The 24,632-nt window shown below is 37.7% G+C and overlaps 1 protein-coding gene across 8 annotated transcripts in view; it reads left to right on the top strand.

Moving 5' to 3' along the window:
* The window catches only part of Nrxn3 (neurexin 3), a 1,505,050-nt gene that overhangs the window by 1,360,206 nt on the left and 120,212 nt on the right, over positions 1-24,632 (top strand). Inside the window, exon 24 of one of the 8 annotated variants that reach the window (XM_013014269.1) lies at positions 3,088-3,096. The exons of the other annotated variants lie outside the window; for them this stretch is intronic. Within the exon in view, the coding sequence (XP_012869723.1) occupies positions 3,088-3,096 (9 nt within the window). The remainder of the gene's footprint in view (positions 1-3,087; positions 3,097-24,632) is intronic. 8 annotated transcript variants of the gene reach the window in all.

Genomic DNA, 24,632 nt, shown 5'->3' with positions numbered 1-24,632 from the left:
GAGGGAGGGAGGAAGGCAGGCAGGCAGGCAAGAAAGAAACTGGGTGCCGGTGGCTCACACCTGTAATCCTAGCTACTCAGGAGGCTGAGATCTGGGGATTGCAGTTCAAACCAGCCCAGGCAGGAAAGTTCATGAGACTCTTATCTCCAATAGACCACTCTGAAAACTGGAAGTGGCGCTGTGGCACAAGTGATAGAGCACTAGCCTTGAGCTGAAGAGCTGAGGGACAGTGTTCAGGCCCAGAGTTCAAGCCCTGCAACTGACCAAAAAAAAAAAAAAGAAAAGCAAGTAACAAAGAAGGAAGGAAGGAAGAGAGAGGGTGAGAGGGAGGGAGGGAGGGAAGGGAGGAAGGAAAGGAAGGGAGGAAAGAAAGGAAGGCAGGAGGAAAAGGAAGGAAAGAAGCAGGATGGAAAGGAGGAAGGAGAAAATAAAAAGGGAAAGGGAGGATGTAACAGAGAAAGAGCAGTGGGTGAGTAAGTACTTTAAGGAAAATTATTTTTCTACGGAAAAATGATTTAAGCTGAGATCTGAATGGCACACACTATGTTAATAAAGTCTGAGTAAAGAGTATTTACAAAGGCCTTTAGAACAGAATGGGTTGTGGTATGAGAAATATGAGGAGCATCATTGCAGCCAGAAGAAATCAGGTAAAAGATGAGGCCTGAGATGTGAACAAGGGATGCACCAGATGGACATTATTAGTCTTTGAAACCAGTTTGCATTTTATTCAAGTATCATGGTAGACCACTGGAATGTACCAAGTCCTGGAGTGTCATGATACGATTTGTACTCTATAAAGATCTCTCTTGTCTGGGTAAAAAAAGGATTGTAAAGGAGCAAGAGACAAGTCAAGAGAGATCTGTTACTAGGCTATGGCTTCGGTTCAAATGCAAGATAATAGTGTCTTGAACTAGAAAAGCAAGTAAGTGCCAAGCTAGGTAACCCCCTGCTTAATGATCTCACCGTGTGTTTTGCCATTGCCTGGACTCTTAAACCGCAATATTTTATTTGTTGAACATAAGTTCTAATTTAAATCCTTAAATCCTCCTTCTACAAATTTACTACTTGTCTGTAAATTGCCTCTCCATGTTACCCTGGATTACTTTCTTCTATCATGTTTGCTTCAAACGGCTTCTTCCCTTTGCCTAACTGTGATACTGGCTTCAACCTGATCCTTGGATCTGTCCCCACCTGACTCTAACTCTTGATGAGATCTATTCCAGCTGCCCAACTTAGAGACTTGCCTTCCACTTCTGTAAGGCTGGTTCTCAAAATGTATCTTTTCGTTCAGAAGGAAATGTTCACAAATCCTGACTTTCTTCAAACCCCTCTAGCTCCTGTGTTACATCAGTACTCACCAGACGGGGAAGCATCCATCCTTTTGAAATGTTGTGTTATTTCTTCTCCTTCACTTCTTCTCAGGCATCTGGATATTATGTAATCCCGTCATTTTCACCTGCCATTAATATCATTTCTTCAGCCTATAAATACACGAAAGATTTTCCTATTTTAAAAACCTTTCTATGAACCCGTTCTTATTCTTCCTGAAAGCTACCCACAGTCTCTATCAGAAGATGTACCTTTCTTCCTTTTGTGTTCAATTTCCTGAATTTTATATTCTCACTGATTTTACTTGCAAAAGTGCAAAACATATTGTCAAGAAAAAAATTAAAAGGAAATAAGTGTATATATTTTAAGTACTTACAATGCTAGCAGGTGCATAGTGAGTCTTCAGTGAATGTTAGTGGTTGCCACTATTGTTACTGTCCTTTTACTGTATTGTTCAAGAAAAGGAATAATCTCTGAAGATTCAGTGTATGTACCAGCTCCTTGGTGAGTGACCAACCTTTCTGCCACCCTATCTTATTCTGCCAGGCTTAGCTCTGCTAGTTTCCTGTTTAAGTACCTCCACAAGGGGATTATTTATCGTAAGGATAACTATACACATTGTATAATAGCATCTCTTACTATTTCTTTTTTTCAGATAAGGTAGGCAGCAGCAGGGATTTTGAAACCATGAGCCACATTGCAAACTCATCACTGGTCCATCTTGTAGTTTAATACTAGCAACTATGGAGAACATATGTATGTGCTATGCAAGTCCATAATGAGCCATCAAAGAGGGTCCAAGTCTCCTTTAGTATTTGAGATATTTCAAACAGACATGAATAAGCCATAGTTATATGTAAGTTTTCTTAAAAAAGGAAATTAAAACTGAGTGCCACTGATGGCTTATCTCATTTCAAAGCCAGCCCAGGAAAGAAAGTTCATAAGACTTTTATCTCCAAATAACCAGCAAAGAGCTAGAAGTAGAACTATGGGACAGTGCCTAGGCCCTGAATTCAAGCCCCAGTACTCACATATACAGACATGGGCATAGGCACAGACAGACATATACAATACACACACACACACACACGAAAGAAAGAGAAAGAGAAAACAAAGAAAGAAAATTTAAACCCTTACACTCTCAATATTATCAGTATTTCAGGCAAAAAACTAGAAAAATTGTATTCACTTTGTATGGGTTCTACAGGCAATTGCTGTTTTAGAGAATCAAATAGCAGAATTAATCTAAATGAAAGATAAAAGTAGGAAGCTTTTTGACAGCATGAAAATGAATAAAGTGGAAAAGAAGGAACATATTTGAGACCCCATTATGGAAAAAAATATATATAGACAAAGAAAATCTAAGAGTTAAAATATTGAGTGAGTTTTACTCTTGTATGCTTCTACAACTATGATGGTAGAGGTTATAAAAAGCAGCATTTACCTCTTTGCATGTTCTATACCAATGTGATCTATCTCTCTAATTAGATAGTCAATTATTTTTAAAGAGCTGCAAATAAGCTCTATAAGAATGTCATAAATGTTTCCTATTTAGAAACATCTTGCAGATAATTTTTATTCTTCCTACATCCTCCTGCAGTATTAAAAAAAAAGCAAGAAAAATTATCTCACTACCCAACTAATTCAAGAAAGAGATCATTACTGCGTAGTAGTATGTTAATCATGCTTACCATTCCTTCTTTGACACTATTGTGCTTTGGGATAGAAAAGTTGGGTGGCATATAAACCATCTTGGAGAAAACAACTGTTAGAACAGGCAGTCTCCTTCAAGAGTTCTGATGTTGTTTTCATGCAAAAATTCTAAGTAATAAAAGGGGTTTGAAAGTGATAAAGATACATGATGTATAAGTAGAATTATTAATAAGAGCACCATATCTTCAGCTTCCACAGAATTTTTCGGGGTGCAGACAAACTGGAGGTAGGCCAGGCAGAAGCTTACACATAGGCTCAGGGAATTGAAGGAATGACTTGCGAAGAAAGATTAAAGCAGCTAAATATATATAGCTTGGCTAAGTGACAACTCAGAGGGAATGACATTACAGGCTGTAGAGGAGTATTTAAATGTGGCTGGCAGCAAGCAGAACAAAGGATTGCTGAGGAGAGGGGATGAAAAAAAATCAGGGAGGGAAAATTGTAAAGTCATTATCTGAATTTTTTTCTTGACTGTTTGAATTACTAGATTATAATAGAGTGATCTCACAATCTACTGCTTGGATTAAAGCAAGAGGCAGGTCCTGAGTGTGTGAAGTCTCCAACAGTCTATTTGATTGACAGTAGCTTGTGGCTTCGAAGCAGATTTATTCACTTTTGAGCCCTAGATTTGAACACATTAGATGAACTCCACAGAGGGAAAATCATGCTTCATTTGGTGAACACGAAATAGAATTTGGAAGGAGAAATCACAGGTTTTATAGTATTTCTGCCAGTTTATTTTTTGTAGCTTTCAACAAGTTACTCTGTCTTGCTGAGTCTCCTCCATAAAGTGGGAATTAACATATGCCTTTCTGTGAGTCATCTTGACATCTCCTTTAACAGATTTAGTTACTACTAGCTCCACCCTCCTTTCTACCATCATTTATTTACTACCATTGTCTTGTTTGTTAGAGTCCAATTTTACCTTTTACTTGTAATCACAGTGTAATCAGGATACTATTTCTAGTCCATAGATGATTGGGCCATCCGTGAATGATCTGAAACCTCCAAAGGAGCTCACTGATGTTAGGAGAAATCCCCTTTCCTTACGATGATGTACTTCTTGCCATAATGTCTGGCTTTCTAGTACCTGATCATATTAACACAATCATACCTCCTACAAGTTGTTCTAGCCAGGTTCAGTTGCTTCTGTCTTCCAAAATGAAGTCGACCCTGTCACGCCTCGTACATGCTGATATCTCTGCTGAGTAGAACGCTTCACTCCTGTCTTTCACTCTGCTTCTGCTTGGTCTGTCTGGCTCAAACTCTTTTGAAAAAGCCAAGGTTAGATTTTTATTTGAACCAGACTATCTGATCTGGGGTCTGCTTGCTTCTGTTAGGTATTTCCATGGTAAGTGGAACTCGTTATTACCCTCTATTAATTCTACTCTATTAATTCTCTTTTCACACTTACCTCTCCTAAAAGACTTCAAACTTGATTCGAGGGATACTTTGATTCACGTCTGATACTTGGTAGGCACTCAGCATATTTTTCATTGAACATAAGAACAATGGATGAATAGATATGTGCATGTATGCAGGCATATATTCAATGTAAAAAATGCCTCTAGTATGAGAGATCATCAATTAATGTCAGTTCTCCTCCCTTAAGGTTGTAAAATTGAGGAATACCCTTGTTTCTCTCTAGTGATCATGGCCTTGAGTGGATTCTATTCAGAGTGATTTGATTTGATTTCTGTGTACACAGCCTACCCCTGTCCACTGCACTGGGAAGATAAAATTCATTCTGGGAGGGTCCTAAACTTTTTCTTCTGTGTGTTCCATTCTCAGCTCTGGACTTGCCCTTGAGCCTAGATGTTGACCCAGAGGATACATATTCAGCACTCTGCTTGTCTAAACTTTGCTTTAATTTTTAAGTTCATTGTAAAGTCTGAGATGATCAATTGCTCATGCCAAGAGCAGAATAAGATTCATGGAATGAGTCCAGCCCATTAATAATAACCAGAACAGGGTTTCCATTGCTCCTCCCCCTCTTCATCCCTTGCCAAGTTCTCCTTGTCCCTCTTTTGTATAGATATGTGTAAAGGAGACAAAATGAAATTTTAGACACAGCCGTAAATTGCTACCCAAAAACGCACCTCAGAGTCTCCTGTGTCCCTTTTCAATTGTGTGATAAATTGCCATCTTTAGAATTGTTACCATTTCATGAAGTGTTTACTCCTTTTCATCTCCTCACTGGCATCTATGAACCTCGGAGGTAGAGAGCCAGACTTCCTCCTTTCCTCCCAGGAGCTTGTGACATGAAGAGAGCAGCAAGCCAAGGAGCTGACAGCTGAGAGGTGGTGACTCCGTGCTGTGCTGCAGCCCAGGATTTCAGTAACCACCCAGGCCCCGCATTCTCAATTGCCTCCTACTAGACTCACTTGTTTCTCTTTTCTTCTGGCTCCACATTAAAACTTCAATGAAGTTGAGTCTAAGTTAGTTCTCCCAGACTTAGACGAGGCGGAAGTGATTTTCAGAAAACACTTCTCTTTTTTGGAAACTTGCTGCTGTACTCAAGATCTGAAATGAAGTATTTCACATGCATCCCTTTATAAAGATTCGTGAGACTGCTCAGATTTTTACATAGTGTGTTGACAGACCCATATGACCCAGCCTTCCTCTATTGCTCAAGGTAACTTATCCAGCACATAGACTCCATAGGCTCAAGAGGAGGAGAATAAACTTGTACCCTGTGATTCCAATACTTTTTGTATCCCATGTCTCTAAATTAAAGAAATCAGAAAGGAATTACACCATATGGTCTTCTCATAGTGCCTCTATTGTGATTGTATCATAGATTCAGAGATTTCTTCAAAGGTTTCTTGTTAGCATACTGTTAGTTTTACAAGGGAGTTTTCTTTGGGACATTTCCATAGGTATTTTACAATATGCCCCAATCAAATTCCCCTCTCCCTTTCTCTCCCTTACTCCCTTTGCTTCCTTCTTAAAATAATTTCAACAGGTTTTATTGCTGTTTTTTTCACATATTTCAGCAGTTTTTATTCAAGTATGATTTATGCTCCTTCACAAGGGTATACATGACAATATCTTCAAACATGCTTGGCTGTCACTACAGGGGAAAGAAGAGTTATAGATGACCTCATGGTATCCCGTGAATATCACAGAGTAATGGCTACAGATGTTATAATATGTAGCATATTAACTCTGAAATATATAGAGATATTTTAGTATATACAACATATACATTAAGAGGATATATATATATAGCCTCTTAAGTATTACAGGGAAATGCTTTTTTGAATATATTTTTCATTCTAAAGATACTATACAGAGGGGTTACAGTTACATGAGCAAGGTAATGAGTACATTTCCTATGGAGCATTGTTACCCCCTCCTTTGTTTTTCCCCTACCATCCCTTCCCTCCCCACCTCCCTAACTCCTCCATCCCCCCCAAAAATTGTAAAGTTTTCAACATAGTGTCTTGTACATTACGAGTCAACCTGTATCCTTATTTCAGCTTTTTGTTATTTCCCTTTCCCTCCCCAAATTAGAAAAATGTATACGCAAGATGCAGGGCACTGGAATCAAATACAATGAAAACAGGGGTTATACCATGGGAGAAGAACATACAAGAGAAACAAAAAGATCACATGGTATATTAGAAGTACATTAAAAACAACAGCAAGAAAGATAAAAACCTCTTGTGTCCCTATCTTGCAGGTCATTTCACTTAGCATCATCTTATATGGTCATATGTGCATAGCTTTTGACCTTTTCTGCACTGCTCCATTGGTTAGGAAATGGAAAGACTTGGAAAAAATTATATTAAGTGAAATAAGCCAGGCCCAAAGAAACATAGGTCCCATAGTTTCCCTTATCTACAACAACTAGTATATGTCTAGGACAAGCAAAAAAGGTCAAAAGCTATGTACAGGGAAATACTTTAAAGGTTTAAGCTGTGACTTCTATTTTCAACCAACACTTTACTGTTTCTTTCTGTGTGTATGATAGAGGTCAGGTATATGGTAGCTATAGCTACACAACAATGGCATGAGCATGCCCTTTAGAAACATAGATGCCTATTGGAGAAACTTAAACTTTATAGACCCACACCCAAGTACAAATATCCAGAGGCATCTGATCTGATTAAACTAAGTGCTGAATTTGGTGATACAGTGAAGACTGAAAAGTTCCAAGAAGATTCAGAGGAGAAAGAGAAACTAAGCCAGCCTTGTAGTAATCCAGTGAGGAAGCCAAGAGTTAGAATCAACTGTGATGCGTGCGTGCTCAAATGAAGAGCGTGGAAAGTGTGGAGGAAGAGAGGCTTGTCATCATTGCCAGAACTTTCAGAATCACCTGGCACGCACCAGGCAAAAAGCTGCAGAACACTTTTAGAAAATGAATGAGGACATGCCAGTGTGCTTTTTACATCTGTGCAAGGATGTCTTTCCTAAAAAAAAATCTATTTAAGGTCTTGAAAAATAGGCAAGCAAGATATAGGCCAAGACATTTGAGACTCCAGAGGGAATTTTAGATTGACATGTCTGTCCATTCACATTTTGTAACTAAGGCAAGGCAAAATGACAAGTGAGCTTGGGAGACACTGAGTTCTGGTGCTCTCTTCATTTCCAATTAGCAGAATTAGTGAAATTTTAGATACACTGTGCCAGGCGTTTCCTAAGGAAACAATTTCCTCTGTCTCAATCAAGCATACCCCGTACCTTGTTTGGTTTGGCTCCATCTTCCGTGGGCATTGGATATATGTCGTTGCCGAAGGACTAGAGGACTGGGCTCTGGGACTGAACACCTGCATCTTTACTTTACACAAGGTAGCTCAGTGATATTGGGCAAAAGCACCAACTTGGAGGCTGAACTGGGATAGGTCATTTTCTGCTGTAATCTGATATACTGATTTCCCTAGCGACTTCTGCTTTTCAATGAGAGATATTAGAGGGAAAAGTGGCACATCCTAGGCATATTTTATGCATTCAGTGAAATGTTGAAATAAGCAATGTCAGCAACCTTATGTTCTCACTAACGATCTGGTATACTTTATGAATAAACAACACCAGTATTTTGTTACCGCATCTCATTTAGCACATATTTGTATAGTCATATCTTCACAGTACTTTTTGGCAGAGATTCTGGAGGTTGGGAAATGATTGTGCAGTTGTTAGCTCCAAGACAAGGAGCGAATCTGATTCGTCTCAATGTCTACATGGAGCCACAGCGGCTGTCAGGCAGTTCCCACAGGGACAAATTTAAGTCCCTCGGAGCTTATGGATGTGGAGTACAATCATCCACTTTGAAGGAAATTCCTACACTCTTCCAGAGGGAAAAAATCCTAAGTAATTTTACCAAATTCCCTCCCTTTCTCTCTACTTATCTATATATCTAGGTGCAATAGATAGCTAGATAAAAAGATATATATGTAATATATATTATGTATAATATATTACAAATATATATATAATCTTTCTATCTAGCATTTATAACTCAGAAGTCAGAAACAGGCTAAGCTTTCATTTTTTACTTGTTCTCTGGCATCTTTGCTTAAAAATGTAAATTTTAATTAAAAGTCAGACATGTGACTTAAGAGATAGAGACATTTAGATCTCCCGAGGACTAGCTTTTAATTGTTTCTCCTTGACTCAGTTTCTGCCCATGGGTGGAAACTACCTTAGAAGTATCAGGGTTATTTCTTCATTATGTAATTTACATGGTCTATCTAACTAAGGGTATCTGTTGACAAAATTTTTGTACATAATTTTATTTCACTATGATAGCAATTTAGTTAAATTTTCTGGGGACTGAACCTAGGGACTTATACATGCTAGGCAAATAAGAACTCCATCACTTAAGCTTTGCCCCATGACTTTTGTGTTTATTGTGTTTTTGAGACAGAATGTCTCAAGCTCATGATCCTTTTGCCCCTGCTTACAAGTAGCTGGGATTACAGGTATGTATCACCACACTCAGCTCAGAAAAAAAAAAGACATACTGTTCAGATGTGACGTTCAAGTATGTAACTCTATACACTGATCATAATATTAAGCCATCAAAAGGATTAGTATGCAGAATGTGAAACAGAGTTGCTATTTTTAATTGGCTTGTTGAAATTAGTTGTTACTTATTTGCATGTTCTATTGGGTATGACTATCGGTTCTTTCATAGAGCATTTGTCAGGCACCTTGTACAAAGCTAAGAAGTTTCTAGGCATGGAGTTATGATTTCTGCTGTCTACAGATGAGGAAAACACGATTAAGTTATAAAACATGCTGAAAGTCCAGGAGCATTCATGCTTTTGTTTAATTGGTTGTTTAAAGAAACTCTCCAGCCTTTGGAAATACAATAAATTGTTTTTATTGTTCCCTGAAAACCCTTTTCATGTAGTACAACAGGATAATCACTGTGACTCTCAAAGAATCATACAGGAGATCAAGCTCAAGGAAAAAGGGACTACATTTAGGTCAAAAAGATCTGTGTCTACTTCTAACATCAAGCAGAACTTAAGTAGCTCCATCAAAATTACTCTGATTCTCCACTAACATTATTAGGGAAATGAAAACTAATTTACATAAAGTCTGACAAATTGTAGGTGCCCACTGCATTTTGCTTCAACTGCTTTTGCTACTGATATTCTATTTAACCATATAAATACATCAAAATAAAATAAAAGATTAAGCAAATGGTACATTGCTGTTATAGTAGTCCTCAATATCGGATGCTTGAATTACATTTCTGATAAACTTCTTTAAGTATATCATGCTTTCTATTAAGCGCTGAATGAAAGCACAGTAAAAAAAAGGTATAATTCTTTATTAGATAGTTTCTGGTGGATTGAAGTCTGAGTAGACAAATAGTGCCAAATTCTAGAGGAAATGTGAGCATTCACTATATAGAAAAGCCTTGCTGACTAATCAGCCTAAAGACACACAAGATGTTAATTCCTCCTTCAACCCATTCATTGCTTCATGGGGAACCTATGAAATGACATGTTGTATGTGGACCCTTCAACAAAGCACAAGAGAAAGTGACCTTAATTTCAGGGTAGCAAGAGAGTTTGCATGTCAAGCCCCAAACAATATAAACGTGAAGGGGCACAGCCCAGATGACTTGTTTGTTTCATGTGGTAGACCCTGTATGCCTGCAGGTGAGATTAGATGTAAGAAAAATACTGGCAGACTAACCTTTGAAGTTTAGAAATTGCATTGACCAATGTCTCATTTTTCTTTTTCTTTTGCTTTACTTCATCTACTGTGAATGACTCCTATTTTCTTTTGCTGTTTTATGGCAATGAAAACAAAAGGAGAGCGAAAGAGAACCCCTATTGTCCAAATATTACACTGTTTTCCTTTGGCCTGAAGGGGAACTTTGCAAGAGAAATTCTGTTTGTTTGTTTTTTAATTCCTCTAGAACTTAAAGGAAATGTCAAGCTAAAAGCAACCCTGATCCACCTCTAGTGTAAGCCCAGGATTGTTCTGTCACCTTCCTAAAACCTTGCTGTGGGAAGCAGTTAATTTCATACGTGTGTAAATCAGACCCTGGCATTGGATAGGGGTCCCCTTCGCAGGAAGGAGAACTCTTCCTTTTCAAATTGCTTCAGTGGAGGACGCTTACTCCCTTTGAAGGCTTATCCAACCCGAACCCTGCTGTAGGGTACAAAACGTTAGAGTGGGAACAGTTCTGTGTGCTGAGTAGGTGTTTCTTAGAAATCAGAAATAAAAAATGACTATGTGGAATATAGCCTAGCTTCTAAAGTAAGTAAGCCTTTTTAGGTTTGAAATGTGGACCGTTGGTTTATGGATGGTCCAGAGACAACCCCTGAGTCCTTTTTTCCAGCTCATGGAAAACCTGCAGGGAGCAAGCAGGTAGGTAGCTTCAACATTTTCAGCATGGGATCTGGCCAGACGTCCTAGTTGACAGGACCAGCTCTACTCACACCTGCCAAAATATGCCTCCCACCAAGCTATAGCTCTCTTTCCTCCTCCATTGCTTTCTGTCCAGAGGAGAAGGTCGCTGGCACCCACTGCTTTGGGGCATCCTTTTACAAGAGCGGTGGGTGCCTTTGAAAGGCACACTGTGATAGGAAGACTTTGAAGGCAAGGGGAGACTTTTCATCTTTGCAGTCTCCTGCCAGAACATTGGTTCTCAGTGCTGCAGTACAAGCAGTTTCAAAGTTATCTCCCATGCTGATATAAATGTGATAACACTGAGCAGAGAGGTGCCATAATGATTTCCTTTCAAATGACTGCTCGCCATTTATCTCTGCACATTGTCAAAGACTGATATGGTTGGGAGCTAGCAATGGCATGGAATAATTAATCTCTCACTGAGGAAATAAGTTCATCATTTGTCTACTGAGAAATTAGCATTACATTGACAGGAAGAGTGGATATGATCATGGGGAAAGGGAGGTGAAGGTGGCATTTATAACTCCAACTTGTGGCATCGATTCAGTTTAGGATTTCATTGTAGACCTACTATGCACTAAGTGCTGAGAGACCAATGATTCCTACATGGCAGTAGATCATCGTCTCTGGCGATGCACGTCTTTATTTCTAAATGCTTGTCACCTTGACTAATGGCCAAGTCTGCTATAGTGACACTTATGCCATCACATAAAGGAAAGCTAAACTTCAACAAGTGTCTATATTTGTTATATCTTGTGATCAAATGTGATGATCCAGAGGTGAGAGGACTGCAGCTATTGGGGAATTTTGCCACTCCCAGCATGCACTTCTCATCTATGTACTCAAACACTTCCTATCATCTGGCCAATGGGATGAGAAAAGAAGGAATAGTTTCCCTTCTCTTATGTATGGCTAAGCTCTAGATGGCTCTATGGCTAAGCACCCATGATACATATGTATGATAGTGGCCACAGTGATCTACAAAACAGTATGTAAGAAATTAGTCCCTGCCTGGATGGCCACATGTCATGCTTAAAACCAGTTAGGGCATTCTATTTCTTGAACAAAGAAAGGGAGGCTTATATAAGGGGACCAGGGGCACCTCTGAATAGAGATGGATTCCATTTTGCTTATCTAAATGTCTCACTTCTGCAGTTATTTTCAGTTTTTGATTCAAAATGATGATTCCTTAAGTTTCCTCCTCCTTCCTCAGCTTCTGTCAAGCAGCTGGAATAGTGATACTCTCTGGAGTGCAGATTGTGTTTTGAGCCCGTTTGTTTAAATCAGAATAGGCATGCAGAAAGAAGCAAATGTGGGAAGAATCAAGCCTGAAATCTACTCCTGTTAGACACAGATTGACTGACTGGATCAAACCAAAGAATGATATGCCCACCATGGTGGCCTCCCAATTTCTCTCCTTTTTTTTTATGTGCAATTTGGAAACGATTGAAAATACTTGAGGCTACCAATTAGAATTTTCTCACCCTCAACACTTGGGAATTAATTCAGCTGGTCACTCTGGTGACTTAAATATATTGTCTTGGCCAGATACAGTAGCATATCTATCAGTTCTGGCATTTTAATTTCTCCTATAAGGTGAACTCAGGAAAGAAGCTCATTATAATAATTAGGTAAAATTTATTCAGTGAATATTTTTCTTTTCTGTATGCTACTATATATCCTATTATACTATTGGTATTTATGATCAAAAGTGAATTGTATATATTGATTATTTATTTTAAAATTGTGCTCTGAGATAAGCTGTTTTAAGGTAAGAATTTAATAAATGTAACTGTTTGAATGCTTCAGATAGGAAGATTATTTATACAATGTAATCTTACTGCAGATCTTTAAGATACATGAACTATCCCCCAATGACCAAAATACTAATCGTATTTAATTATTTGGTCTTAAGCAGATAACTCATCTCTCCACAAAGGAAAGTCCCATTTCCCTAACTGTCAAATGAATCTCAGTAGGGAAGAGGGCATTAACAAAGTGAGCTCAGTGTTATCCTGTATGGTTTTACTTTGATGATCCTTTGGACTAATCAAAACCTCAGAAATATAGTGAATGACAATCTCCTTACTACAGAGAGACATTGTGAATGGGAGGGGCTAGGACATGTGGTTTCTGTGGTTGCAGTCAAGAAAAACAGTGCTATTTTCTGACCACTCAATTCAATGGCACAGGGTAGATCGAATGAGCAAAGCAAGCCACAGCTACTTGTTCTATTTCTGCCTGATTTGCTTCTCCAGAAATTTCCCAAGTTACAGCAACACCGAAGTGCCTATTAGCTCTGACTGTGACACCTCATAAATCGTTAAACAGACAGAGCTCTAGTTTAAAAAATGGCCTTTATTCTGGGCTGTGATTTTCCTTGTATTTCAGTCATTCCCTCAGATTTTTTATTTAAAAGATTTCACAGAGGCCTCATGGAGAATGGTAAATAATAAAACATTCTCTAAGCTACACATCCCATTAAGGATGGATCATTATATTTTCCAATTTAACATTCATTTCTTTCAGATGATGGGTTCTTACTCATTCTATAAAACTACCATGAGTTGAAAACTTCTACTTAAACACAAATAAGGCTGTTAGCTAAGAAAATGGTTCTGAATTCATTAAATATTTCTACCCAGTGAGCTTCTTTGCTCTCCAATTGACCTACTTTTCTCTTTCTTAAAAAAAAGATTATTTTATGATTTCCCTTTTCTTTTCCCTCCCTCCCTCTTCCTTCCTCCTTCCCTCTCTCCATCCCTCCCTTCCCTTCTTGCCAATACCAGGACTTGAACTTGGGGTTTGGGCACGTTACCTTAGCTTTTTTCTTTTTTTTGGTTGGTCATGGGGGCTTGAACTCTGGACCTGAACACTGTCCCTCAGCTCTTCAGCTCTACCACTTGTGCCACTGTACCACTTCATTTTCTGAGTGGTTTATTGGAGATAAGAGTCTCATGGATTTTCCTGCCTGGGCTGGCTTTGCACTATGATCTTCAGATCTCATCTCCTGAGTAGCTAGGATTACAAGTGTGAACCACCCGTGCTTGGCTACCTTAGGTTTTTTTGCTCAAGGCTAGTGCTCTACCATTTGAGCCAAACTGCCACTTCAGACTTGCTGGTAATTAATTGAAGATAAAAATCTCACAGACTTTACTGCCTGGACTGGTTTTGAACTGAGATCCTCAGATCTCAGCCTCCTGAGTAGCTAGGATTATAGGTGTGAGCTAATAGCACTGGACCAGTTGTCCTATTTCATCTGTTGTTTGTAGCCACCTTAATTATCTAACTATCTTCTCATTATTTATTAATTGTCTTTATTTTTCCAAAATGTTTTTGTGGCTTTTCCACAGTATATTCAATAGTTTGACATTAGCTTAGTCCTTCTTTCAGAATCAACTTCTCCTATTGATAGAAGAATATAAAGTGAATAGTGTCACTATGCTTCTCTTTATTTTCTTATTTGTTCCAGTACCAGGGCTTGAACTCAGGGCCTCATCCATTCAGCGTTTCTTTTGCTCAAGGATGAAGTTCTACCCCTTGAGCTAAAGCTTCACTTCTGGCTTTCGGCTGGTTAATTGGACACAGCAATCTCTTAGATTTCTCTGTGTGGGCTGGCTTTCATTCTTAATGATCAGATGATCAGATCTCTACCTCTTTAGTCACTAGGATTATAGGGATGAGCCACTGGGCCCAGCTCAGATCTCCATTTATATGCCTGTTCTTTTCCTTTGTTTCTTTTTCTGCCTCTAGAACATTCTTTTTTTTCTTTTTTTTTTTTGGGGGGGGGTCTGGTCATGGGGCCTGAACTCTGGGCCTGGGCGCTGTCCCTCAGCTCTTCAGCTCAAGGCTAGTGCTCTACCACTTGAGCCACAGCGCCACTTCCGGCTTTTTTCTTTTTGCTTATGTGGTGTTGAGGAATCGAACCCAGGGCCTCTGCATGCAAGGCAAGTGCTCTACCACTGAGCCACTTTCCCATCCCTCTGTCTCTAGAACATTCTATCTTAGTAAGCTGGATCACTTCCCTGAGACCAGGAAGACACTGTAGTGCTTACTTTGTCTCAGCTCTGTGTTTGGTCTGTAATGGATCCCGCCACTTTAATAATTAACTCCAGCTAACATCATTATCATCAAGAAGCCCTTCATCCTAAGTTTAGTCTAGTAACTTAGCCCTATCAAAGGGAAAAAAACCGTAGCCCTTTGGTATGTTGGTAGGTAAGGATGCAAGGCTGGAAAACAAATCAGAACTCATCTGCTTATAATACAAGGCTAGACTTATCCGTTAGTCAAGAAGTTGTTTAATTGGCAAGCTATTTTAGTAGATGATACATTAAGAAATTCTATGAGAATTTAAATCATCTAAGGTAATAAAACATGAAGTTTGCCTTGATTTAAAACTGGGTCTTTTGTGAGTTTTCATTCAGAATGGCATTATAATAATACATATATATGTAAAACCCTTTGGAGCCTGGGACTTTTAAATATAATTTTATACTTATTAATTCATTTAATTCCCATAGCAAACTTTGGAATAAGGTTATTATCTTCCTTGTCTATAAGTTTGAGAAAAATAGGGCAAGTTTAAGATGTATTCCTCACTTTTATACAGTTGGCTAAAAAAAAAAAAGAAGTAGGAATTGAATCCATATCCACGGAGTCAGTATTTATACTGTTTTAATGTGGCACAGCTAAAAGAGCAAAGTGGCAATGGCTCTTTAGGTATAAAACAAGGTATTCAAACCCATATTTTGATACTCTTATTAATAGCTGCAGGGAAAAGATATTAAACAAGCAGGACATTCAAGGTTCTTAACCTTGGGTAAAGAGAAGTCTTTCTTATGAGTTTACTCTTGAGGCCAACTTCACATCATGCAGGGGATAAGTAATTAAGTCCAGATGTTGCTCCCAGCAACCACAGCAGCAAACCTGAGAGGTGGGAGGTGACAGAAGCCAGAGACTCAGTATTCATAAATGCCACGTGAATAAATCTAAAAATAACAAATGTGTCTTAAGTACGAGGCTTCCACTAATCCTTAGACGTGTTCAGTGAAACAAAAATTAAAATAAAACCCCCTCACCATGCCATGTAAGAGGCAGCCATAGCAAATCCTTCCAGGGTCAAATGCAATCTGCATAACTACATTCACAATTTGGTTTTCTTAAAGAGAAAGGATTTAGTTATCATTAGCTTCTTTGGGAAAGTTGTGTTAATAATTTTCTTTGATTATCAGGGGTATCATTCTTTTTCCTTCAGGCAAAGAAGAGAAAATGTGCAGCTTAAACCTATATTGTTCATGATAATGAAGTTGGTCCATTTCCGTGCAGAATTGCAACCATTCCTTATCACTGAACTTTTGCAGAGGTGTGAAAGCTGGCAGTTTCTCAGATAGTAGGAAATTGCTGAATTCACAGTTGTTGTTTTTTTTTAATCTTGTTACCATGTGTCAGCCATATATTACATGTAGTCCAAATTTTGTTTGTTGGTTTGCTTTTGGAATAGCAGTGATTAGTTTTTGATGGGATAATAGAGGAACAGAGACTCTTATAAGAAAAAATATATAATTGTACCACATGTTAATCTTTGTATTAAAACATAAGAAGGGTAAAAATCAGAGTAATCAAAGATTATTTTAATAATTTGTCCTTTATTTCAGTGTGATTTCTTTTTCAGCACAAATAAGAACCAAGGACATTCCTTTGTATGCTTACTCTGATGATGTGCCAGTGACTGGTCCTAATGCTCATACAATTAATTAGAACTATAAACATGAGTTTAGCTAGCCTCAGTATAGTTTTGCCACCTCAACATTTTCTGGATCATTCGTTTAATATTCATTGACTTGAAGTTACTTCAGGTACCAGTTCTATTATCCAATCTCTTCCATTAGAAATGGCAACAATTATTTGTACCTACACCAGAAACCTAGTACATTTCATTTCTGAGCAGACTTATTTTTCTCTTCAGGAAGAGAGATATGTGCATCCAACTGCCAAACACTGAGGTTCCTCTAGGATTTATAAATAACTTTTTTTTTCTGCTGAAAGTGGATACAATTCAATGGATGCTCTGGCATTCCATTTTAAATGGCAGGTTTTAAATTTAGGGACCAATGCAGGAAGTAGGTAGGGCGTGTCAACTTGGGAATGCTGAATGACTGAAATGTCATGACATTTACAATCCAGATGTCATGGCAAACTGAGAGACAAGACAGCTTGGTTGATAATTAGATGGCAGGTGTCCAAGCAATTTCATGTGATACAGAATACTTTTTGTCTGTTTGGGACTTGGGATGCTATCCCCTCAAAAGAGAACTGAGAAATCATCTTACTCATACAATAAGAAACTCTAATTTTATATATATTACTTATTACATTTATTTTGTTTTTTTCTCACTAAAATTAATAACTTATGAAAACTAAATACAAATATCTCTTTGGGGAATATGTGTATGAAGATAAATATACTGGTAGCTAATTATATAATTTTTATTATAATCAAATTAATTAGTTTTTATTTAATCAAAATTAAGAATGTCTCATTCTATAATTGTTGGATCTGAGGCTGAAGGGCATTCAATAATTTCTAAGATCACCCAGCTAATTAGTAGTAGAAATGAGACCAGATCCCACAGTTCCTTGATTCTCAAGCTAACATTCTTTCCCAAATACCTTCTTCTCACATTCACTTGTAAGTACAAGGAAACTCATTCTTCTATCCCTTTTGAGTAAATAATTGGACCAGATTTCCAGTGGCTTCTTGAGAAGGCTGGACACAAAACTTCAAAGCCTCCATTGAAGAATTCTGATTAAACCTACATAGTGCACAAAAAATAGCTTCAAGTTGAGAAAAATTCATGTTGGTTGGGCTGATTCATGTTTATGTAATTGAAGGAGCATGGGATGATGATGACAGGTTCTTTGCCCAGTCTGGCCTGATCTCTATCCATTTCACATCCTATTTCTGACAGGGCATCTTTTCACTATAGTGTATTAAGGTTTCCTGAAACTCCTTTCCTCTCTGATATATATATATATATATATATATATATATATGTAAATTCTCACACTTCTATCCAAGGCTGAAATAAAGTAAAATCTATTACCACTTATTTAATTCTGTGCACCAATCTGACAACAAGAAAAGTAAAGCTGGACATCATATGCATTACTTTACAAAGCAATATACCGATTGCCAGTTCTCCTATGAGACTAAATTTGTCCAGAGCAATGAGGAAAGCTAAGTAGTTGTGTTATTTATTAAATGTTAAAAGGAAACCCTAGTAGAAAAGAAGTATACATTGTAAACGTAGATGTCAAAGCTTCTAACTTCCTGGGGTTGACATTGGCTTAAACTTGGTGGAAGAGAAAAATTTAGGAGAATTTGTTTAGCTGCCTTGTGAGTTATGGATCCAGGAAAAATGTGTATATTCCATATTCCCCAGAGGTATTTTGTGTACACATAACTCCAAAGCAACCAAAGTTTAAAACTTCAAATATTACACATGGCTATTGTCCTCTGAGTTATGGTAAGATATAAGTCAGGAGGAAAATAACCAGGAAAGGACAAGATTATAAAGTGTCCATTCGTTTCTCGTGTGAGGATTTTGAAGAATTTCTGCAGTGTTGTGTGCTTTTTTTTTTACCCCATATCTAATAGAGCAGTTTGGGAAAAAGTCTTCCTGTTGCTCTGAGTTTATTACTCTCTTCCTTTTGAATGTTCTTCTCAATTCCCTGTACCAGGTCAACTAGTACTCTACCTATTGCTACAGAGAAAAAATAGTGTGATGTAAAAATTGGAATTGACATATTGCATCATGAAATAATGCACAAAATGCTCGGTTCCCCTTGTCTTTGGAAGGCAGCTCTCATGATTGGATGCATCTTGTCTCAAAGCAAGGATGAGTCTTGTCTGTCTTTCTTTTTTCCTTCCCTTCCTTCCTTCCTTCCTTCCTTCCTTCCTTCCTTCCTTCCTTCCTTCTTTCCTTCCTTCTTTCTTTCTTTGTCTTTCTCTCTTACTCTCTTTCTCTCTTTCTGATATTTAAACTGTGATCTTGAGCAGTTTTTTTACTTACCAGCTGATGTTCTACCACTTGAATCATGCTTCCACTTCCAGCATTTTGCTGCTTATTTGGAGTCCAGTCTGACTCTAAACTGCAATTTTCAAATCTCAGCCTCTTCAGTAGTTAGGATTGTAGGTGTGAGTCACAGGTACCTAAGTATTAAAACCTTTCTTGATTTTACTGCTTTGGGCAAACATCTTTAAATTTTATTTTGGGTGTGAATGAATGCATGAAGATTGCATCAGTGCTCAGACATGCCTTAAGCCATCTTCAAAATAAGTGAGTGTTTCCTCAGCTCAGTATGCAGATCTGTGCAGTCTTGTACAGAGAACCATGTGACAACATATATGAATAAGGCTGATAAATAACAGAGCTTGACTCCACAGAAGAAAAGGGAAGATATCGCATCTTAAGCTAGTCTACACATCTCTCTGAGATGAGTCACTACTTTGACTCAAAAACTGCTGAGGAAGTTCACAAATAAAATAAAATTAAAAAAAAAACTGCTGAGGAAATGATGACATTATCCAAAAGGAAATTTACTCTTTACCTGACTTCCGTAATTGTGACCCTTCTGTTTAATGAAGATTTTTTAATAATGAAAATAGTAACAAGGTTAAAAATACAAAGTTATAGCTAATCCTCTTGCTAATTGATTGTTCATCAAGCATCCAGATGTTCACATCCAAGCTACATTTTTTTCTGTTTTTATTTAGAAGGTTGTTTGTTGCTGTTGTTGTTTTTCTAAACTAGGAGACATCTTTGTTTCCTTCAAAACACAGATGGTACTTTACCATTCACCATTTAAAAAAATATGATAACTTCTTGTTCCTGAGTTCATAAAGAGCCCAAGTATTGGCCCATGGAATCCCTTCTTTGTGGTTTGAGTGTTAGAAAATTGGGGTTCCCTTTGACTTCCTTAACCAATCAGTAATTAAGCGACAGTAATATAGAATATACCTAACAAGTACAACCTCGTCTTAGTATTATTCTAGAGTTGTTTTGACTAAATAATGGAAAATTTAGCATACCTAATATAATTAGATGTTGAATTACCCACTGTTAAATCTTTGCCACTGGCTTCCTTTATTGTGAAGTGATTGGAAACACTAACTATGATGGCATTTTATTACCCTCAACAACAATTATGTCAATATATATCTTGATTTCTGCCATATATATTATGTCTCAGCATGGAGTTTATATTATGTATTTCATTTTAATAGCTTTCTAATTGCTGTCACTTCTTGTCAGGTTGCATATTTTTTGGCCTATAACACTGATTTCAGCTTAATGTCACCAATGGGAATTGATGATACTAGGCTTGGCATAATGCTAATTAAATCCATATGTCACTTCATTGTAGAATGTTCTTATGAAAGTATTCTAATATTTAATCCAAAATCAAGACTGGTTTCCAAAGTGGCAGGCTTCATATGAAATCTGTCACAAAGTAACAGTGTTTCAAAGACCAGGATGGTTTAAACAAACACTGATAGCTCCATCCAGCTTCCATTTATATCAGAAATCATATGTAAGCTAGCATCTTGATATCCAGGGGCCCACGGAGTGGAATTAGCTGAGTCTGTCACCATGTGTGGCTTGAGAGAGTTCATTAGCCCATTTCTGGTAGTTTAGAAAATGATCCTCAAAGATATTTTATTGAGTCCTTCAATTTTACCTTATTTGGTGAAAGATGACCAAATTAAGGATCTTGGGATGAACAGGCAAATGGCAATTGAATTCATTGTTGAACCCAAATGCCATTTTATGAGAGTGTGACACAAAGGGAGATTTCCACTGTCCCTTCCTCCCACACAGTGGAGATGATGATGTGGAGATGGATAGAGAAGAGGATGTTGGAGAGAAATAGCAGCAAACAAGGGAGTATTGGCAACCCTTGGAAGCATTCTTTTTAGGATCTCCAGGAAGAATGAAGAGCATTGCTTTGGCTTCAAATTTATGGCATCTAGGACTAAGAGAGAGAGAGAGAGAGAGAGAGAGAGAGAGAGAGTGTGTGTGTGTGTGTGTGTGTGTGTGGATTTGAGGTAATTTGTTACAGTAGCCAGAGGAAACTAATAAATGCATCAGTCACTTTAAATAATAGTACCAGCAGTAATTACCAGACAATAAAGAAGTATATTAAATATGAAAAAATATATTTTAGAAAGTTTGATTACTATAATATAATGTAAATAAATGCATATGTTCATATGCAGACTGAAGTTTCAAATCAGTCTCTTGACATCCAAAATACACCTATTATCTTTTTGTTGTTTTGGGCAGTCCTATATTTAGAACTCACATCTTGTGCTTGCTAGCCATGTGCTCTACCACTGAGCCATGCCTCTCTCCCAGTTCTTTAGTGGCTATTTTTGCGGTAGTGTTTCACTTTCTGCTAAGCATGCATCTAGACTATAGATCTGCCTACTTTTACTTTCCAGCAGAGCTGAGGTGACAGGCATGCATACCATCATACCCAGCTTTCTTCCAGTGAGGTTCAGTCTGGATTGTCTTGGAACCACAGTGCTCCTGATCTCAGCTTCTGACATAGCTGAGATGAAAGGCATATGTCCAATAACAGTAACATACTTCTTTGCCTGGAATTACAGCCATGAATTACAATCCTCCCATTCTTGGCTTCCCAAGTAGCTAGGATTACAGGTGTGAGCTACTGTGCCTTGCTTATACTTGTCATTTTAGACTCTTCTTAGAGATGCTGGATCTGTCATAGCCTATGTGTTACATTGAATGAAGGCATGTGATTGCTTTGATGGTACACTCTGTGACCAAAAGACAGAATGGAAATATCGAAGTCATAGACTGGAGGTAATCATATGAAAAGAGAAAAAACATGAAACATACAAATAAAGTCAATGATACAAGGAAGTTCATAAAATGATTGTAGAGGTCAAAATACATGCTTTATAGAGCCTCTGAGACTTTTCACATGGAGATCAAGAGCCAGCTTTTGATTCCTGTCCTCCACTAACAATATTTATTGGCCACTACTTTTCTACTGGATTTTACTCTTGGTTGTATTACTTGGTTCTGGCTTTAAACATAAATCATTCCATATCTCCCTTTTACTCAACACTATACTGCAAATTTCTATAGGCATAATTCATGTCCTCATCTTCTGAAACAAAGTCTAAATGTGACCTTATCTATACAAGCTAATGCTTTTCCCTTTAACTCAGTTGTAAAACATTATAAATACATATATTACATAATTTAACATCAATTTAAAAATTAGTTCTTGTACTATATTATACCCTGAATTAGAATGTAACCCTCTAAAGGTTAAGAAACATGTTCTATACAGAAAACTCTTACAGATTCCTCAATAGATTACAATGTGTTGGATGATTCAGTTAATATATTTCCATGCAAAAATTAAAATATTAGACTCTTTGAATGATTGGGCTTGTGATATAAGACAGATTATTTCTCCTCCTAAGAACATAGTTTATTATATACTGAAGGAGATGATACCTTACTCCTTCATATGCAGATTCTTTGAGGTGGTCCTTGGAGTCACAGCATTTAATTTCACAATAAAAACAGAAACAAAAATAAACAAAAATTCCAAAATAAATATCATGCTTTCTAAAAGCAATATGAAAAGGTTCAAAAGGTATCAAAAGAATTCACTGTTACATTAATTTAATTATCTCTCATTTAAAGAAATACAGCATAATATTTTTGTCTGCCCTCTAGTATGTACTATTCCATGATCATTGAATTGCAAGAATATAATGGTGAAGAAAACTATGCTTTTCCTTGCATTCAATCATAGAGCAACATAAAAGTAATCTCTATTGGTTGTTGGAAAAAATCCAATTTAAATTTAGCCTCCCAATTTATAAGTAAAGTGAATAAATTAGCACATTGTCTCACCCCTCCCCATTTTGTATCCTCATGGTTACATTGTATGCAGTTTGCTTCTTTAACTCTACTGTACTGTACTCTGCTCGACTTCACATCCTTAATCCTTTATTATTTGGTCATCTGTTTGGTTTTAATCATTTAGCCATTCTACTTACCTCTTTACAAACCTGTTAAGTGTACTCACTGTTTCTCTATCTTACCAAGGACAGATTGGAAGCAAAAGCTACCTACCACTGTATGTTTGTTTCTCATCTTTTAGGCATACAATAGATCATTTGGTCCTTGACAGTCCATCTCAAGTTCTGGCTGGAAGAAATAAGACTCGGAAGTTTTTTCCAAGTTGAATTTGAGTTTAAAAAGCTGCATGTGTAACTGATCACAAGACCAGGCAGATTCCAAGTGCAACAAGGAAGAACTGGGAACTTTGCTGCTAAGATTTTATTTTCAGTGCAACAAGAAGCCATTGAAGGTTTTATAAACCACATGGTGACATGATAAAATTTCATTTCAGAAAGTTATGATAGCTGTTGGGGATAAATGGATTGGAGGGAGCAAGAAAATGCTCAAAGGTATTTCACAAGTTCTTTAGGAAAAATAGTGTGGTAGAACCACAGACCCAGAGTATGTGACTCCTTTCCTGCAACACATCACCTCACAATCTCCAACATTCTGCTTTACAGTGCAGATCAGGAACTCCTTGTGAACTACAGTATACATAAACCGATCTACTGAAGTCATATAGGAAATTGGAATTTGTGCAACTTAGCTGACTGATGTCACAATCCAACCAGTGGTCTAATAGTGTAAGACTCTTCTGATTCCAGGTTATTAGAACTTACTTAGAATGTATGCAGTCAGGACACATATGGATCATGGGAGCAAATGTGGTTGGCTCTGCCACGCCCTTGTGAAACAGAATTTCCTGAACAGAGCCCACACAGCTCTTCTTTCTTAGCAAACAACAGACAGGATGGCTGTCTTACAGCCCAGTTGCAGGCAATGCCTGCTTAGTGTTTCAGCTCAGTGTCAGACAGTGTAGGGCTGCAGCTCCACTGCCATCGCTTCTGTTCACATCTCAGGAATTGGAGGAATGAAGCCCAAGACTTGAGTGTGAAGAGATGTACTTGTCTGTCATCCCATCTACCTTCATCTGTTCCCTTGTCTTCCTAGTGGCTCCCTCTGTCCATGGCTCTGAGTGTCGTGTTTCTTAGACTGTAGGCTGTGCTCTTCTTAGTTGACTTTATGATAATTAGGTGCCTGGAAAGATAACACTTTATTGGTTGGGTCTTAGAGCATTCTGGTTAGGTTAATTCTTAATCATTTCCCTTTGGCAAACCCTGTATCCAGAGTCATGGGAAAAAGGTAATCAAAACCAGAAAAAAAAAAAATAAAACTAGGGAGGAGCAGAGAAAAGATGTTTCAAAACAGCGTTTCTTTTGTATCTAGTTTCTGCTTACAAGGCCAAGATGCTATCCAGAGGCCCTAGTTCCTAACTCATTTATGCTTTCACTTTGGGCAGGCATGGCTAGGTCAGGGAGGATCTGTTCACTTCCTCATCTATAAAATGGTCTTAAGAGGAAAGTGGGAGAAAAATGAGGGAGGGGGTAAGAGTTGGACAAGAAATATACTCACTACCTTACTTATGGAAATGATACCCCACTGTACATCACCTTGACAATCAAATTGGAAACAAAAGAGTATCTACCTTACAAGGTTGCTGTGAACTCTGAAAAAGACGACAAATGAAAATGTTTATTTTTT

This window comes from Dipodomys ordii, unplaced genomic scaffold (assembly GCF_000151885.1).
Source record: "Dipodomys ordii isolate 6190 unplaced genomic scaffold, Dord_2.0 Scaffold2, whole genome shotgun sequence".
NCBI classification, from domain to species: Eukaryota; Metazoa; Chordata; class Mammalia; order Rodentia; family Heteromyidae; genus Dipodomys; species Dipodomys ordii.
This window is presented reverse-complemented; position numbering and strand designations above follow the sequence as displayed.